The sequence below is a fragment of the Symphalangus syndactylus genome, chromosome 14 (genome assembly GCF_028878055.3).
Source record: "Symphalangus syndactylus isolate Jambi chromosome 14, NHGRI_mSymSyn1-v2.1_pri, whole genome shotgun sequence".
NCBI classification, from domain to species: Eukaryota; Metazoa; Chordata; class Mammalia; order Primates; family Hylobatidae; genus Symphalangus; species Symphalangus syndactylus.
Genome location: NC_072436.2, coordinates 14,839,557 through 14,856,882, shown reverse-complemented (window position 1 = coordinate 14,856,882; position 17,326 = coordinate 14,839,557). Strand labels below are relative to the sequence as shown.

The 17,326-nt window shown below is 53.5% G+C and overlaps 1 protein-coding gene across 8 annotated transcripts in view; it reads right to left on the bottom strand.

The window, feature by feature from the left end:
- Positions 1-17,326, bottom strand: part of RPTOR (regulatory associated protein of MTOR complex 1) — a 420,015-nt gene that overhangs the window by 117,431 nt on the left and 285,258 nt on the right. For all 8 annotated transcript variants that reach the window (XM_055241781.2, XM_055241783.2, XM_055241782.2 and 5 more), the window contains 2 exons: positions 11,551-11,626; positions 3,380-3,481 (listed from right to left, as the gene is read on the bottom strand). In XM_055241781.2, coding sequence (XP_055097756.1) covers positions 3,380-3,481; positions 11,551-11,626 — 178 coding nt within the window. The remainder of the gene's footprint in view (positions 1-3,379; positions 3,482-11,550; positions 11,627-17,326) is intronic.

The window sequence follows — 17,326 nt, the reverse complement described above, 5'->3', positions numbered from 1 at the left end:
TTACACTTCACCTTTCCCTACTTTCTCGTTAGGTGGAGGTCAGCCCATTGATCCCGGCTGGGCACAGCCAGGAGACAAACCCTCCAGAAGGAGGAGGAACCTGCCCCTCACACCGGCTGGAAAACCACCTGGGAAATGCCCCATGCTCTGACCAGAGCTGTCTTCGCGGACGTCACCATCAGAAAGCTGCCTCCAGCACGTCTTCTCCTTCCTTGAGGGATTGTGGGTGGCCAAGGGAACATGGAAGTAATCAACAGAAGGCCATTTACAAGAAGATTATTTGCTGGACCCAAAAGAACTGGATTTAACGTGCTTGGCATCGGGTCCTGCTTTGGAGAGGGCCGATTTTACTCCATCACATTGCTCTAATAGTAGGAAGGTCAGTAGGAGAGCCAGTGTCTTCTGAGGGACATCCTGATTACTCAGGTGACCAACAAGAGCCATGGGGCCCAGCATGGGCAACCCGCGCTGCGGCCAACCCCGGTCACCCGTGGCCACACAGCCGGCTGCCTTTCTGCAGTCGCAGGAAGCGAAAACGCGGGCTTCGTCAAATGTTGTTTGGTTGTGTTGCTGCTATCACTGCGTGTTCTTGGTTTTGAACATGAGCTGGTTTATTTGTTTACACCTCACTCTGCAATCTCAGGATAGTCTTTTTTTTTTTTTTTTTTTTTTTTTATTATACTTTAGGGTTTTAGGGTACATGTGCACAATGTGCAGGTTTGTTACATATGTATCCATGTGCCATGTTGATTTCCTGCACCCATTAACTCGTCATTTAGCATTAGGTGTATCTCCTAATGCTGTCCCTCCCCCCTCCCCCCACCCCACAACAGTCCCCAGAGCGTGATGTTCCCCTTCCTGTGTCCATGAGTTCTCATTGTTCAATTCCCACCTATGAGTGAGAACATGCGGTGTTTGGTTTTTTGTCCTTGCGATAGTTTACTGAGAATGATGTTTTCCAGTTTCATCCATGTCCCTACAAAGGACACGAACTCATCATTTTTTATGGCTGCATAGTATTCCATGGTGTATATGTGCCACATTTTCTTAATCCAGTCTAGTGCTGGAAGTTCTGGCCAGAGCAATCAGGCAGGAGAAGGAAATAAAGGGTATTCAATTAGGAAAAGAGGAAGTCAAATTTTCCCTGTTTGCAGATGACATGATTGTATATCTAGAAAACCCCATTGTCTCAGCCCAAAATCTCCTTAAGCTGATTAGCAACTTCAGCAAAGTCTCAGGATACAAAATTAATGTACAAAAATCACAAGCATTCTTGTACACCAATAACAGACAAACAGAGAGCCAAATCATGAGTGAACTCCCATTCACAATTGCTTCAAAGAGAATAAAATACCTAGGAATCCAACTTACAAGGGATGTGAAGGACCTCTTCAAGGAGAACTACAAACCACTGCTCAATGAAATAAAAGAGGATACAAACAAATGGAAGAACATTCCATGCTCATGGGTTGGAAGAATCAATATCGTGAAAATGGCCATACTGCCCAAGGTAATTTATAGATTCAAGGATAGTCTTAAATGAATCTAGGCACATACAGGAAGAACAGTAATAACGTCTGCATTCTTTTTACAATGTCCAAAAACCAGCTGTCATAATATACCAACAGCAGCAGAAATACATACTGTGGAATGTGGTACAATGTTATTTTATTTGGTAGAGATGGAGTCTCCCTATGTGGCTCAGGCTGGCCTTGAACTCCTGGGCTCAAGTGATTCTTCCCCGCCTTGGCCTACTGAGGAGCTGGGATCATAACACCAGGGCAGCCGGCTGGCACACTGGTTCTTTGTTGCCCGCCTGAGACAATGCCAGTGAGGACAGGCTGGCGGTGATGTCTTCAGCATGTCTATGTGCACTGTTCCTTCTCCCAACTCCTCTCTTGCTGGCTGAGATTCTTGGGGCAAAGTCCTGAACAAGGTGAAGCCTCAGTCCTACAGCGCGCCTGCGACACTGGCTGCCACTGCTGCAGCACAGACTGAACGGCGGAAGGGAGGGCTGCTGAGGCCATGGCTGTGACAAAGATAAACTGGCCCCGGTTTTCTAAATGATCTCTCAGAGGCGGGATGAACACCTGGTCTAGTGAAGATTGGCGTGCTGTCCGTCAGTGTGGTGGGCGGCCCTAACCGGAAGGAGCGAGCTCTGGAAGGAAGCAGGGCAGGTGGGGGGCGCCACTCACGCCCCTCTCCATGGAGGCACCGCCACCCAATCTGCTTTCTAGGAAGGCAAGGACCCAACTCTGCCGACTCTCAGAACTCGGCACCACACCCGGAGGTGGGGCTCTTCCTGTGTGTGGGGGCAGTCACCCAGCTTTAAACCGAAAAGGGTGGGGCCTGCCCATTCCCTGCCTGCTGCTGGGCAGCCCCTCCCCACGGCCATGCACAGCTCCTCGCCAAAGTCCAACTGCACCACCCCAATCACAAAAACACTTTTCCAGCTTTTGAAGTGAGTTCTTAGACCTTGATATCTACACTGAGCAGTGGATTTTAAACTCCTTTGACTCTGACCCAGCCCACACACTTCCCCACAAACACACATTCACTGAAACAAAAGTTCTGTGGAATCTTTCTAACTTCACTACCCGTGACAAACTCTTCAATTTCTGTGGCCTCTCATCCTATCTCAGTGACCAAAAACCAGCCAGCAGGACCCACGACGCTGACCTCCCAACCCATGAACAGGTCATGGTCTGCATGTGAACAGCACTGACACGACACGGGCCCCGTGGGCACTGGCATCTGAAGGGCGTGCCCCAAAAGGGCCTATTTGTTACAGCAGCTGTGACAGCCCTGTGCAAGGGAAGGGCTGCCGGCGATCTGTGTGTGCTTCAGTGCATAACCTACAGCACTGGGCCACAAAGCCTGCTCCGCCCGCTTCGCCAGTCAGCATCTGCTCAGGGAGCCTCCTCCCTCCTCTCCCGGATTCACTGCCAGCTCCTGTCCTTCCCAAGAGAAGGAGGCAGTGGTGTCGAGAGCCTGCTCTGAAGCGAAGCCCATCTGTAGCTGAATCTCAGCAATTCCTAAAGTGGAAATGGTAGCCAGGGGAGAGGGGGATGATGGACTGGCTGATGACTCCCCAGTCCCAAAGTTACACTTATCTGAGGGTGGAGGAGGGAAATCAATGGCTTTAGAGGAAACCCTTTAGGAATGAATGCGCGATCAGCCCAGTGACTCCTGATTGGATCTGTGTGATCTGTTTGCCCAAATGCCACCTGCCCATGCACGGTCATCTTCGGGGCAGAGGGGCTGGGATGTCACAGACCCAGAGGGCTCAGGGAGAGAGAAGGCACTCCCGGGGCTGTGCAGGCATCTGGTTTCCTTCCTGCAGGACCCTGGCTTTCTGGCCCGGTCAGAAGAAACTCACCTGTAGGACGATGGGCAGCTGTTCGGGTGGGTTTCGGTTCTCCACGCCCATGGTGAGCCACACCTGGAATGCGGTCAGCTGCTCGGCGAAGAATGGGCTGTGCTGCAGGGCAAGCAGAACAGGTGCTTGTTAGGGCCATGTTCCCAGATGGCCTGGTCTTGCCCACCCCTGCCACCTGCCAGGCATCCAAGCCTTCATGAAGGGCCCCCCCTGCAGGGCCGCGAGGATGCCAGGCGGCTGAGAAGTGGGTGCTCTGGGCACGCCAAAGAGGGAGAGCCTGCAGGGCGCGCAAAGGGACCAGAGGCAGGCAGGAGAAAGGAGCAGCTGAGGATGACTCCAAGGCTTTTGGCTGGGGCACCGAGCTGGGGCCGCAAGCGGAGTGTGCTGGGAACCAGCAGTGGACATGTGCTCACGACAGTGGCTGGACAATGGAGTGAAGATGCCGGGGGCAGGGGACTCCGTGCGTGTATGGATCAGCAGGCAAGTCTGGCTGGGGACACGCTTGGGAGTCATGGTGTGTGAATCTTTTCTAAGTTAAGTGAGAAAGGAAAGGGACCCAGGACGGAGCCTCTGCTACGGAGACCAAGGAGATGGGCTGGGGCCATGCTGGGGCTGGTGAGGCCTGGCAGTGGAGGGAAAGCAGAGCTCAAAGGTCTGGACACCAGGGAGCAATGTCCAGGGCAGAGCCACAAACCAGCACCGGGCCAGGCGAGATAAGGATGGAGAGCTGACTGGGCCCTGGATCAGCAGCGAGAACGCTCTGGAGTTGGGCAAAAGCGCAGCCAGAGTGGGTTCGAGACAGGGTGAATTCGGTTTTGGTTGCAAAGGGGAAGAAGACAGACAGGTGGTGGCTGGAGAGGGACATAGGGTCAGGAAGTGCTTTTTGTAGATGTGGAGTAGTAATGGGGACAGGACGCTGGTGAGAAAGACCCAGCTGGGGGCACGGAGGGTGGGGAAAGGCTGCTGGAGGGCATCCTCGGGCAGGCTGGGGGACGGGACTGGATGCACAGGCTGGGCTGGCAGAGCAGGGCTGCTCCCCAGGGGAACCAGGCAGGGGGCAAAGCAAGGGGGCCCAGATGCAGAGAAGCAGGGGGAGGTCTGGAGGACCCGGCAGAGGCGGTCGCGCGACTGCTTCTTGTTTCCTCAGTGAAGTGGGAAACGAGGGTACTCTCTGGGGTGAGGGCGGGAGGAGGGGTTGCAGCTGGACAGAGAAAGCGCGTGGATGAGGGAGACCAAAAAAATGCATGGGGTCAGCATGTCAGGCGGCATCAGGGCCCCTCGAGGGGGTGACGTGAGATGTGTGGGGTCAGAATGTCAGGTGGCATCAGGGCCCCTCGAGGGGGTGACATGAGCTCTCCGTGGGCCACGCCAGGTGGGCCCGGGCTCCCAGTTAGCCCAGCCATGTGAGTGCAGGCACAGAGTAGAGGGGGATTTGCTTGGGTGCCGTGGAGCAGGTGGGCAGCAGGGCTGCTGGGCCTGCGGCTGGAGGGCGTGAAGGCTGTAGGGGAGGCTGCCGTTGGAAGGTCTCGGAACTGAGCGGCCAGGCAGGAGCAGTCTGGCCTGATTCCCTCCACGGAGAGTCACTTCCACTTCACACAGCTCTGCCTTCCCCGAGCCCCAGATACAAAGAATTAAAAACAAACAAACAAACAAACAAAAACAACTACCAGCCTCTCTCTCCCATCCACTATCCTCTCTTCCTTACGTTGTTTGATTTTGCTCAGGGGGAAGGTGGGTGGCCGCAGTTGGAGGTGTGTGTCTCTGTGAGAGGAGGTCGGGAGGAACCCTCCCTCCGCTCATCTGGCCGGTGTCAGCTGTGCCTGAGTTCCAGTGAATGTGGACACACGTGGACAGGCGAACGCCAGGAGCAGGAGAGGGTGCCTCCGTGCGCCCAAGTCCAGGAGCGCTCTCGGCAGCCTCCACAGAGGAGCCTGGCGGGCAGAGCCCCGTGGCCCCACTTAAAAAGTCAGCCGAGAACATTCACCACGAAGGAATCCGTGCTCCTGTGCAGCCAGCTTACAGAAAGTTAATCACACTTGGAGGGCAACCTGTGGAGTTGGCATGGAGCCCCCAGAGTGATTTGCCTGTTTTCAAGTGTGAATTATTCATAAATTGGTTAAAAAAAAATCTTGTTAAGTACCCTCTCCTCCACATCCTGTGAGAACGTAGTTCTCCTGAGTTAGAGAAGGCTGGAGTCTGTGAACAGAAGTCAGGTAATTCAGATAATTACACCTCTTCTTTCTTTCACATTAGCTTTGCCTGACGGATTTTCACATGTTCCTCACTGCTGGAGTCACCACTCCATGCAGAAAGAGAAAAATTCCTGACTATTCACCTCAAACTGACAAAAAAGGAAAAGCACACCTCTGCCTGGCAGGTGCGCGGTGAGGCCCGAGAAGCTCCCTAAAGCCACGGGGAGGCTGACAAATTAGAGCAACCAACCACGGAAGAGTGGCCAGCACTTTATATGATGTTCCGGAAAACATCTCGAGAGCGGCCCGTGTCTCCACCCATGATTCACAGGGCTGATGTTTTGGGCCAAATCTCTGAGATTTTCTCCACCCCATGAAGAGCTCCTGAGCTGGCCCCTGCGTGGAGGGGAGCGAAGTCCATTCAGCGGGACAGAGAGCTCACAGGTCCCGCTGGGCTGAGCGTCTGGGTTGCCCGGCCAGGACCATACACCTGGCTCTCCCAGGGCGATTTGGATGCCGGGAGTTTTGCTCTGTTGCCAGCCTGTGTGCCAGGCAGTTTGGCATATTCTAAAAACAGGGGCAGCAGACTGAAAACAGGAAGGCCGGCTGAGAGGCTGAGAGCCTCCGAGTTGCACCTAAGTGGAGCCCGTCTGGCTGGACTTCTGCTACCAACAACCTGAGCATACCTGCCGCCTTTCTCACCGTCTGGACATTCCGAGACGGTTGCTCTCCGTCCTGACAGAGGCACAATACATTTGCCACTTACGACGAGCTTGAGGCTTAAAGAGGGGACTTAAAGTTCACTGCCAAGGGGACATTCTACCCCCTGTACGGCTCTGTAGGGACATTCTCCCCCCCGTACGGCTGCTCCGTTTGCAGAAGGGTTCTCTTTAACACCCCCGAAAGTCAATTAGCCTGAGCTTTCTACTGCATGGGAATCATTCTGGCTTCTCCTCCTATCTCAATAAACCAATTTTTTTTTTTTTTTTTTTTGAGACAGAGTCTCACTCTGTTGCCCAGGCTGGAGTGCAGGGGCATGATCTTGGCTCACTGCAACCTCCGCCCCTGGGTTCAAGCAATTCTCCTGCCTCAGCCTCTGAAAACCTCAATTTTGACAGGGTTCTATGTTACTGTTAGTACAGGAAAATCAGAAAGTGAAATTTTAAACGATACCATTTACAACCATGTTGAGGGAGGAGAAGGCTCAATATTATAGAGGTGGTGACTTCTCCCCAATCAATCTGTAGATTAACTGTAATCTCAATGAAAACCCAGCAGGTTCTTTGCAGAAATTCACACACTGATTGTAAAATTCACATGGAAATGCAAATGACCAAAAGTAACTGAGGCAACCTTGGGAAAAAAACGAAGTTGTGGGACTTAGTCTACCAGCTTAGAAAGTGTCATGTAGAGCTTGTCATTACAACTATGTGGTCCTGGTGCAAAGAACAAGTGAGCAAAGGGACAAACGAGGGAACAGAGGCAGCCACGTGGACACGGTCCTCAGTGCAAAGGAGAGAACAGAGGGAGCCAAGCGGACACGGTCCTCGGTGCAAAGGAGGGAACAGAGGCAGCCACGTGGACACGGTCCTCGGTGCAAAGGAGGGAACAGAGGCAGCCACGCGGACATGGTCCTCGGTGCAAAGGAGGGAGCAGAGGCAGCCACGTGGACACGGTCCTCGTGCAAACACCACCAGTAAGCCGAGCATTCACGGGGGACGTGAACTGTGAGCAGATGCAGGTCCAGATGTGAAAGGGAAACACAAAGGCTACTAGCTGACAAAGAGCGTAGCATCTGCTCAGGATGCTCATCTCAGAGGAAATAAAGGTTTCATAAAATAGGATACCAAAAGCCCGAACCACAAATGGCCAATAAAAATATGGAACAATGCTCTATTAACTATCAGGGAAATACACGATTAGCTCTTAAGGAAGTATCTTTTCATACTGTACCATAATAGCCAAATAAATAAATAGCAACTAAAACTCTCGAATGCTGCAGGTAGGAGTGTAAACTGACTCAGCCACTTTGCAGAGTGCTCTGGCAGCGTCTGTTAAAGCTGAATATGGGCAAACCCTGGGACCCGGAAGGATCACTCTGAGAAATGTGAAGGAGGGAGCAGCCCCTGAACGGGAGGACATCCAGGAAGGGGAGGCCTTGGCTTCAGGCACAGAATTGGTGCTAGCGGGTGGGGTACCAAAAAAAAAAATCAGTAATCAAGACAAATGATATTTTAGTGCAATTTTACAAAAATAAAAATTAATACAAAAATCCATACTGAACAAGATATCGACATTTCAAAGGGAGGACCAATATTCTCCTTTTCAAAGGGAGGACAGAATTCCCTTTTGTCTCAGGCTCTGATGTGACAGAGTCTGGCTCTAGCCAGCACTGTTAGTGAGGACTGAAAACTGAAAACACCCAGTGGCCCTAGAAGGGACACATGAATGTTGGGACACTCAATGGTGTCCACCTTGCAGCAAGTGTGAGCTGCCGTGCGGTGAGAGTGAGCTGCCGTGCAGTGAGAGCTGTGGCGTGGTGAGAGTGAGCTGTGGTGCCGTGTGAGTGGTGGTGCCGTTAGTGTGAGCTACAGTGCAGTGAGTGTGAGCTGTGGTGCCGTGTGAGCGGCGGTGCCGTGTGTGAGCTGCGGCATGGTGAATGTGAGCTGTGGCATGGTGAGTGTGAGCTGTGGCATGGTGAGTGTGAGCTGTGGTGCGGTGAGTGTGAGCTGTGGTGCCGTGTGAGTGGCGGTGCCGTGTGTGAACTGCGGTGTGGTGAGTGTGAGCTGTGGCATGGTGAGTGTGAGCTGCGGTGTGGTGTGAGCTGCGGTGCGGTGAGTGTGAGCTGTAGTGCAGTGAGAGTGAGCTGTGGTGCCGTGTGAGTGGTGGTGCCGTGAGTGTGAGCTACAGTGCAGTGAGTGTGAGCTGCGGCGCGGTGAGTGTGAGCTGCGGTGTGGTGAGTGTGAGCTGTGGCATGGTGAGTGTGAGCTGTAGTGCAGTGAGAGTGAGCTGTGGTGCCGTGTGAGCGGCGGTGCCGTGTGTGAGCTGCGGCATGGTGAATGTGAGCTGTGGCATGGTGAGTGTGAGCTGCAGTGCGGTGAGTGTGAGCTGTGGCATGGTGAGTGTGAGCTGTGGTGCGGTGAGTGTGAGCTGTGGTGCCGTGTGAGTGGCGGTGCCGTGTGTGAACTGCGGTGTGGTGAGTGTGAGCTGTGGCATGGTGAGTGTGAGCTGCGGTGTGGTGAGTGTGAGCTGCGGTGCGGTGAGTGTGAGCTGTAGTGCAGTGAGAGTGAGCTGTGGTGCCGTGTGAGTGGTGGTGCCGTGAGTGTGAGCTACAGTGCAGTGAGTGTGAGCTGCGGCACGGTGAGTGTGAGCTGCGGTGTGGTGAGTGTGAGCTGCGGTGCGGTGAGTGTGAGCTGTAGTGCAGTGAGAGTGAGCTGTGGTGCCGTGTGAGTGGTGGTGCCGTGAGTGTGAGCTACAGTGCAGTGAGTGTGAGCTGCGGCGCGGTGAGTGTGAGCTGCGGTGCGGTGAGTGTGAGCTGCGGCATGGTGAGTGTGAGCTGCGGTGCGGTGAGTGTGAGCTGTAGTGCAGTGAGAGTGAGCTTACTCAAACAATGCTGAGTGATGGCGGGCAGGCACAGAGACTACACCCTGCGTGACTCCACGCATCCAAACACAAAACTGGGCAGGAAAGCGGCCACTGCTGGGGAACGGAGGAGCTAAGAGGGGCGCTGAGGGGGCTCATGGGGGCTGCTTGATTTGGGTGTGATTACACAAGTATGCGCAGCTTGAAACATTCACCAAGCTGTACGTGTATGATGTGTACGCTTTTCTATATGTAAATTATACCTCCAATAAGATAAAAACAAAAGGAACCTAGTGTGTGGTCCACGTCAGTTATCCCCGGCTTGTCCTGACACCCCAACATGGTGGAATCATTCCCAAATGCAGAATATTGATCCTAGTTGTTTAGCATAGATAGAGTAAAATTCTTGAAAAGAAACTTGGCAAAGATGCCTGGCACAGAAACCTAAGCATTCGTTTAGAAAGAGCACACATGCAAATAGAAACTGCATTATTTTATATAAAAGCAGATTGTTCTGATCTCTTAAAAGAACCGAGTGAAGCCATGCTCAGAGTACAGAAAGCCCAGTTTCCCGAAGGTTCCCAAATATCTGTTTACGGCAACAGGCCCAGAGCTCTTTGGAAAAGCGCAGGCACTCCGGGGCCACTCTGGCAGGCTGAGGGTGGGCAGTTGGCATCTGTGAAGGTTTGCCACTCTGCAGGAGACCCTGTCATTGCCCCCAAGGTTTGTGGTCCAGCAGGAAGGGAGGGAAGGCCTTTGTCTAGAAGCCCAATGTTGATGCCAAGCACATGGAGGGGAGCTGGCTTCAGTCTCACTGTTTAAAATGCAAGGCGGTCTGCAATGCCCTTGAAAATACCCCATGAATACAAAGATGGGGTAGAAGTAAGTGGTGGGCATGGGGTGCTCACTGTAAATTTCTTCCAACTTTGCTGTAGGTTTGAAAATTTTCACAATCAAATGTTACCAAAAAATCAAGCAATAAGGGGAGGGTAACAGAAGATTGTAAAAGAGAAGAAAGCCCTCTTAAAAGGCCGTTTTCCCAGTCATCCCACCCGTGGGGCATGTCAAAATCATCTGAGGAGTTAAAACACCCCACACAGGCACATCACACACACCTCATGCACACCCACACACACATGCACACGCATGCACGCACACCCAGGCTCCTGACTGCATGTGTTAGATGCTTCACTGACGGCTTTGATGTGCACACATGTGTGCGCACGCACGTACACCCAGGCTCCTGACTCCTTGTGTTAAAAGCTTCCCTGATGGCTGTGATGTGCACTAAAAGTTAAAAGTCTGTGCAGTGGACGGAACCCTTCCTGAGTATCGGTGCCTCTGCCCTGGGCTGGAGGCTGGCATCCTCGCATCAGTGACAGCTGGCTCTGGGGCAGTGCCTGCACATGAATTCCCAAGGGCCCTGTGCTGAGCTCTGTCCAAAGCACTTTTCCTACATTAACTCCCTTTGTCCTCCCAGCGCCCCTGGGGTTGGATACCACCATAATCCCTCCCTTAAATGAGGAGACCGCAACACAAGAGGCGACCAAACTTGCCCTCGGTGGCACAGCTAGGCTCTGTGGCTCTGAGGCCTGACATGGTGGTGTCTCAGGTGTGGCCCCAGTGGGAGGCGGGGGTGCTGGTCCCCTCCTGCCTCTGCCCAGGCTGCTGCCTCCCCCATCCCTGGCGTCCCAGTGTCTGCCGCGCCCTCTTGCCGATTCCTCCCTTGCATTCTGCACGGATGTGAGAGGCTCCTCTTTCCTCACGGATGTGAGAGGCTCCTCTTTCCTCACGGGTTTCTGGAGGGCAGGGCCTCTGTCTTATTTATCTGTTTTCAAACTCGACGCCTCACATAAGGCAAAAGCTCATTAAGAAACCATGAGGGGGTCCTAGGGAGCTGCTGCGAAGGCCCGGGGCCACCCTCACTTGCAGGTGCTGCGACTAAACCAAGATTCCGCCCTAGGGCAGCTCAGCTCTCCAGTGCCCGTGCAGTGCGGCCGGGGGCAGAATGCCCCTCCAGGGCTCAGCACCAAACCCTCCATGGGTCACTGTCCCACAGGGCTGAAAGTAAGAGGACTGGGGGAGATCCACAATGCATCTGTGGTGAAAATGCTAGAAAGTGTAACATGATCACCGCTCACAGGGAGTGAGTCCGCATTAAGAAAGGCAGATCTGTAATAGCAAAATTTTGAGATAGGACTGTTCTAAAAGTTGATTCTTTCAAAGTCTAACTTTAAACCCTGGTTGACTCGATGTTTTCCATTCTGGCAACTACATTTTTTCCAGGCAGATGAACAAAATCTCTGACACCCAAGAGTCCTGAGCACCACCCCCAGTCTGGGGGCTTTGCAGTCCAGGTGCCCAGAGAAGGGCAAGGGTGCCCTTGGAGGGACTCACCCGAAACGCAGTGCCTTCCTCGATGATCGTCGGCAGCTGAGACAGACAGATGTCAACAGCCAGGTCCCAGGCTTGCCTGCAGAGAGAACAGAGGAAACCCACTGAGCGTTACAGACGGGCTTCCACAAGAGGCCACTTCACAGGGCACAGGAGGAGCTGGCTGAGCCTGGGTAGCAAGGGTCTGGGCAGAGGCCACGGCAGCTGGTGGGGGGCATGTTTACAGTTTCACTGCTGTTCAGATTTGGGCTGCAGAAGACGTCCGAGGGGAGGCCAGGAGAGAGTGCAGGCCAGGAACGCTGGTGCTGCCAGCATACTCCCCATTTTTTTTGTCACATTTTTTCTCTTTAAAATAAAATGAGAAAAAAGTCTGGAAAAATAAATGAATGCTTCCCATTTTCTGCTGTGGTTTCTGACTGTGACTGGAACCCATGTAGTGGCAGCCCATGTGTTCTAAGCAGCTGCAGTCTCTGCACAGGCTCTTATGGGGCAGTGTCCTGGAGGGACGTGGGAGAGACACCGGGGCCAGGCCAAAGTGCCTCATCAGGAGGAGTCAGTGTGCAGTCAGGGAAAGGCGTCCTGGTGGTCAGGGCTGAGCTCTGCGCTGTGATGGTGCCGTCAGGCCCATCCCTGTCCCTCCCTTGCCTCCCCTCCGCTGCTCCCTGGTGTGGGCGGCCACCTGCTCAGTCAGTTCCTGCCGCCTCCCTGTAGGTCTCACCAGGCACCCTGCAGTCTGGGGTCTCCTACCATGCATAGAGCTGCTCCCCCCAAGCCACAGTGGCTCCACAGACCACCCGGGTGATGTGCTTCCCATGTCGAGACTCCTTGTCACAGTAACCGACCACACTGTCCCTCTAGAGTTCTCCCCGTTGGACATTACGAGGCTTTCTCCTCCGGGCTCCCTCCCGTCACAGTGAACACGAGACAGCCTCCTCCCTGGGCTCCCGACCCCGTCCTTCAGGGCCGTGCCGCTGCAGCTTCCACAGCCCTCTCCTTGCCTGCTCTCATCCTTGCTCAGGGCGCCCAATCCCACCTGCTCACTGACACCCCCAGACACTATTTAAAACAGCCTCACACCTCTTTCCAGAGCTCCACACCTGATTCTATTGTAGGACCAGCCGGCAGTCTGAACTGGACCTAACACCTCCAGGCCAGTTCCTGGGATTCCCAGGTGTAGGCAACAGCCTTATGGGGCATCCCCAGCCACCATCGCCACCTTCCTAACGTGGCCTTGCCAGAGCCTCCGTGTTGTCCTAACAGCCCCCTCCCAATGGGCCCCTCTGCCGGCACCTCCCTCCAGGCCAGCTGCCCTGTGAGCTTTCTCGGAGGCTCTAACATGGCCCCTCTAAACCTTTCTGTGGCTCTGGCCTTCTCATGGTACCCCAGGCCTGGCACACCCCAGCACCTCCGACATCTCCAGCCCTGTGGCAGAGGGACAGCAGCTGCCTCTGACAGACCCCTGCTTTGTGTCAGCTGCTCTACAAGGACACTGTGAGGGAGACATGATCATGAGACCGTTTCACCCTAGAGAGACAGCCACGCGCCCAAGGCCACAGAGCCACACGCTGAATTACAGACATCCCGCAGGTGCCCTGGCATCCAGCCGTACCCAACTTCTTTCCCAGTGCCAGGCAGATCGCAGGCTTTCGATATGCATTGGCTAAATGAGAGTGAGGGCGAGCAGGAAAGCACCCTCTATGCATAAGCAGCCCCGTGTGAGTTTCGAGAAGGAGAGAGGGAAGAAAAGAAGGTCTGACCGCGAGCCACAAGCCTGGGCTCTGCACCCAGCTCTGCTACCCACTAGCTCCGGCCCAGGGAGCGGCTGAGCTGCCTGCCTCGCTGCCTCATCCAGAGGATGAGCGCCTGGCCAGGGAGCCCGTGTGGGAGGCCGCTTGGTGAAACTGAGCGTGTGGCTCTGGGCGCGTGGCTCTGTCTCTCTAGGATCCATTTCACCATCTGTGAAATGGGCTCATGATCATGTCTCCCTCACAGCGTCCTTGCAGAGCGGCTGACACAAAGCAGGGGTCAGTCAGAGGCAGCTGCTGTCCCCCCGCCACAACATCCAACATGAACTCTAAACTGGAAGTGAATAATCACCTCACTCTCAGCACGGCCACAGAGCACAGTCTTCATTTCCGCGGATACAGGTTGAGTATCTCTTTTCTAAAATGCCTGGGACCGGAAGTGTTTTGGGTTTCTGATATTTTCAGGTTTTGGAATATTTGCATATACATAATGAGATATCACGGGGATGGGACCCAAGTCTAAGAGTAAACTCCATTTATGTTTCATATACCTCCTACACACACAGCCCGAAGCGAATTTTACACAATTTTGTGCATGAAACAAAGTTTGCGCCCGCAAGGTCGGGAGGGGAACTGTCCACCTGTGGAAGCGTGGTGGCCCTCACAGAGTTTTGGATTTTGGAACATTTTGGATTTTTGAATTAGGGACACTCAACCTTCGTCGTAGAGATGGAGGAAGAACAGCAATCCCTTCAGCCCTACTCTCCCTTTCTGCTAGAAATATGTTCCCTGTGGAAACCAACGGATGATCAGTACAATGGATTCTGCTTCTAGCACTGCGCTCTTTTCTCCTGGGTAATTTTTTAAGAGACTCGAGGACTCTGTGTTATTTTTTAGGCTAATGACACTCCGTGCTGCCGTGTCAAAGGGCGTATTTTCTCAATGTCTTAGTAAAGGACCAAAATGAGAATGAAAAATGTTAAAATCCAGAAAAAAAAGTAAAAATTTAAGATGAACAAACGGACTAAAGAGCAATTTTTCACTTTCAAATATATGAAATATATTTCAATTTTCCCAAGACTGGCCCTCTTTGCACAAACATGCCCTTCCTCTGCCAATAGAGTTAAGGAGCAATCAGGAGATAATCAAACGGCCTCAAAGTACGTGCAATAAACAGCTCCCATATGCCCAGTAAATCCCCAGCTGCAGGCAAATGGTATTCAGCAGCACTGAGGGAGATTTTACTCTTTGTTAAGACAGAAGTAAAGTCAATTATTGCAATTAAACTCTATAAAGATTCCTTGAATTTAATCAAATAAAAAGTTTCTGCTTCAGGAGTTAGAAGAAAGTGTGTACAAGTTAGGGGAGGTGGAGGCGAGAGGAGGGCAGAGAGGGTGTCTGGGCCGTGGGCCGAGAAGTCCAGCGTGGCACCTGGTGTGGCCTTGGTCAGTGCTGGGCGAGGCGCCTTTGGAACCGTGCCTCCCGGAAAGCCTATTCGCACGCTCTCCAAGGCCCTCGCTTGGTGTTGAAGGCCTGAACTGCACTGGAGACATCGCTCAGCACACCGGACAGGATACCGCCCAGCAAAGCTGTGTCAGAGCCACAGGTGACGATCTCTCTTGGACACGTGACCCATGTTGCTGCAGTGGGACACCGTGCTCCTAAAAGGCTGAGAGCCCACTTGGATCCAGCCCAGGGGTGGGAGGAGGGGACTGACCCAGCTCCACATTTCACAGACCAGAAAAGCAGCCCCAGATGGTTCTGGTTTCACTGATGCACAGAGGCTCAGGAGGCTGCGGGGATGAGACAAAGCCCAGGAGGAAGGGCTGTGGCTCGGCGCCCGGACGATGCACGGAGGCTTCTCGGGGCCATCCGGCTACCCAGGGCCGTGGACTCGAGGCAGAGCTGTCTACATGAGAGGAGGAAAAGAACTTTGTTCAAGTACTAATGAGAAGAAAGGATGTAAAAGAACGCCTACAAACCGCTGAAAGACAAACGCTGGAACCTGATTATCAGCACACAGTGAAGCGGCCCTGAACCTCAAGCCACGGCTTGGCCTGAGCCCGAAGGACAGCGCCACTCAGAGCAAGGCAGGGAAGACGGAGGTACTGGGAGGAGCTCGCACCCTGGCACCGCCTGCTGAACAAGCCAGGGGCCCTCTCAGGGCCGTGGGTGGTTTATTTATTTATTTATTTAACCAAATTAAAGGGCCAGATTACCCATTAAATTCTAAAATTGCATGGCAACCTTTTTTTTTTTTTTTGAGACGGAGTCTCACTCTGTCGCCCACGCTGGAGTGCAGTGGTACAATCTTGGCTCACTGCAACCTCCGCCTCCTGGGTTCAAGTGATTCTCCTGCCTTGGTCTCCTGAGTAGCTGGGATTACAGGAATGCGCCACACGCCTGGCTAATTTTTGTATTTTTAGTAGAGACTTGGTTTCACCATGTTGGTCAGGCGGGTCTCGAACTCCTGACCTCAGGTGATCTGCCTGCTGTGGCCTCCCAAAGTGCTGGGATTACAGGCATGAGCCATTGCACCCGGCCTGCATGGCAACCTTTTAAACAGAACAACGGTATTCTCTAATGAACATTTATCTGTTGATTAAAACTGGCTGCATTTTCTACGGTAAAATCAACACAAACTTGCAGCTCTAATTTGGGATTCCCAGCTAAAGACAAGTGGGAAAGTGGGTCCTATGTACACACGAGAGACCATGGTGGTGGGTTTCGGCAGCAGCCAGCCCTGTGAGGTTTGGCAGCACACGACAGCAGAAGGTGGGAGGGGACCGGGAAGGTGTCTGGATTAGCACTTCCCACAGCCTGTGATCAAGCTGCCTGGAGAAGCAGGGCTGGAGTGCTGGAGTGCAGATCTGAGGGGAGGAGGCTGTGATTAGCTGTGACCAGCTCATCTGCATCGTGGGCTCCTCCCCCTCCGGCAGCTGGGGGCAGAGGGACTTTCTAAGCTGTTGGCTGCTCTGATGAGTCACTCGCCTGGAAAACATGTCATCCAGGCAAGAGCTGGGTTTTCAGGAAACAGCCCTGAGATGGCGGGTGCCCAGGAGGTGGGCTGGAGGAAAGCCGTCCAAGTCCGCAGAGCCTCCATCTGCACTGATCAGTCAGAGCGGCGCCCGCCCCGGGAACAGAAAGCACAGGTTATTACCGCGGAGAAACGCAGAGTTTCAGGACCCCTGAAATTGGAAGTGAAGGAGAATGACTCCCCGATGACTTTGCATCAAAAATTAAACAGGAAGCTGGCTCTGAGTATTCATCACTCTGCCGCGGCCTGAAGCAAAGTGTCAATGCAGATCACTTTATGTTTTAACCTCAATTTTTGTTAGGCTTTGTTCCCTTTTTCCTCTTGCTAAAAATTCAACCTCTCCATCACCACCCAAGGAGTATAATAGCTAGATTGTACATTATTTATTCCAAATGCTCTTTTCTGCTACCTTTCCTGTGTGCTCCCTGGGGATGTACACACTTTGGTCTATTGATGAGGGGAGGAAAGAGCTCTGGACATTGTTTTCGTGGCAGACAGCCCTGCAGAGCCCCCGGTGATGCTCCCATGGCGAGGAGCCCACCTCCACAGGAGCTCAGTCCTCACTTGCAGTTGGCAAGATCTAGTAACAGTGGTGAGCACGATTCTGTTTCTGAGCCGAATGTTCTCCGTCTATGCGTCTGGGACCGCTTCTCACTCCTTTGTGCCTCCCTCCCTGCCCTTGTCAAGGAACAGGATTTGAGCTGGGACATGCCACCCAAGGTGGAGGCCACATTCCCTCCCTCCCTGGATGAGGCTGGACCAGACACTGCCACAGGACAGGGGGGCGATGGGCATGTGAGCTCTACGTCTGTCCCCCAGGCCTGAGCTGCCTCATCCACTCCTCGTGGCCTTCCCACCTGCGGGAACGTTGCCCCAGTGGCCAGCACGAGCTTCCACGGGGGATGGAAGCCTCCAAGACAGGAGCCGCCTGCACCCTGACCCCTGGGGCCACGGCAGCCTATGCTGCCTATGCTCACACATGCCCATTTGTAAAGCC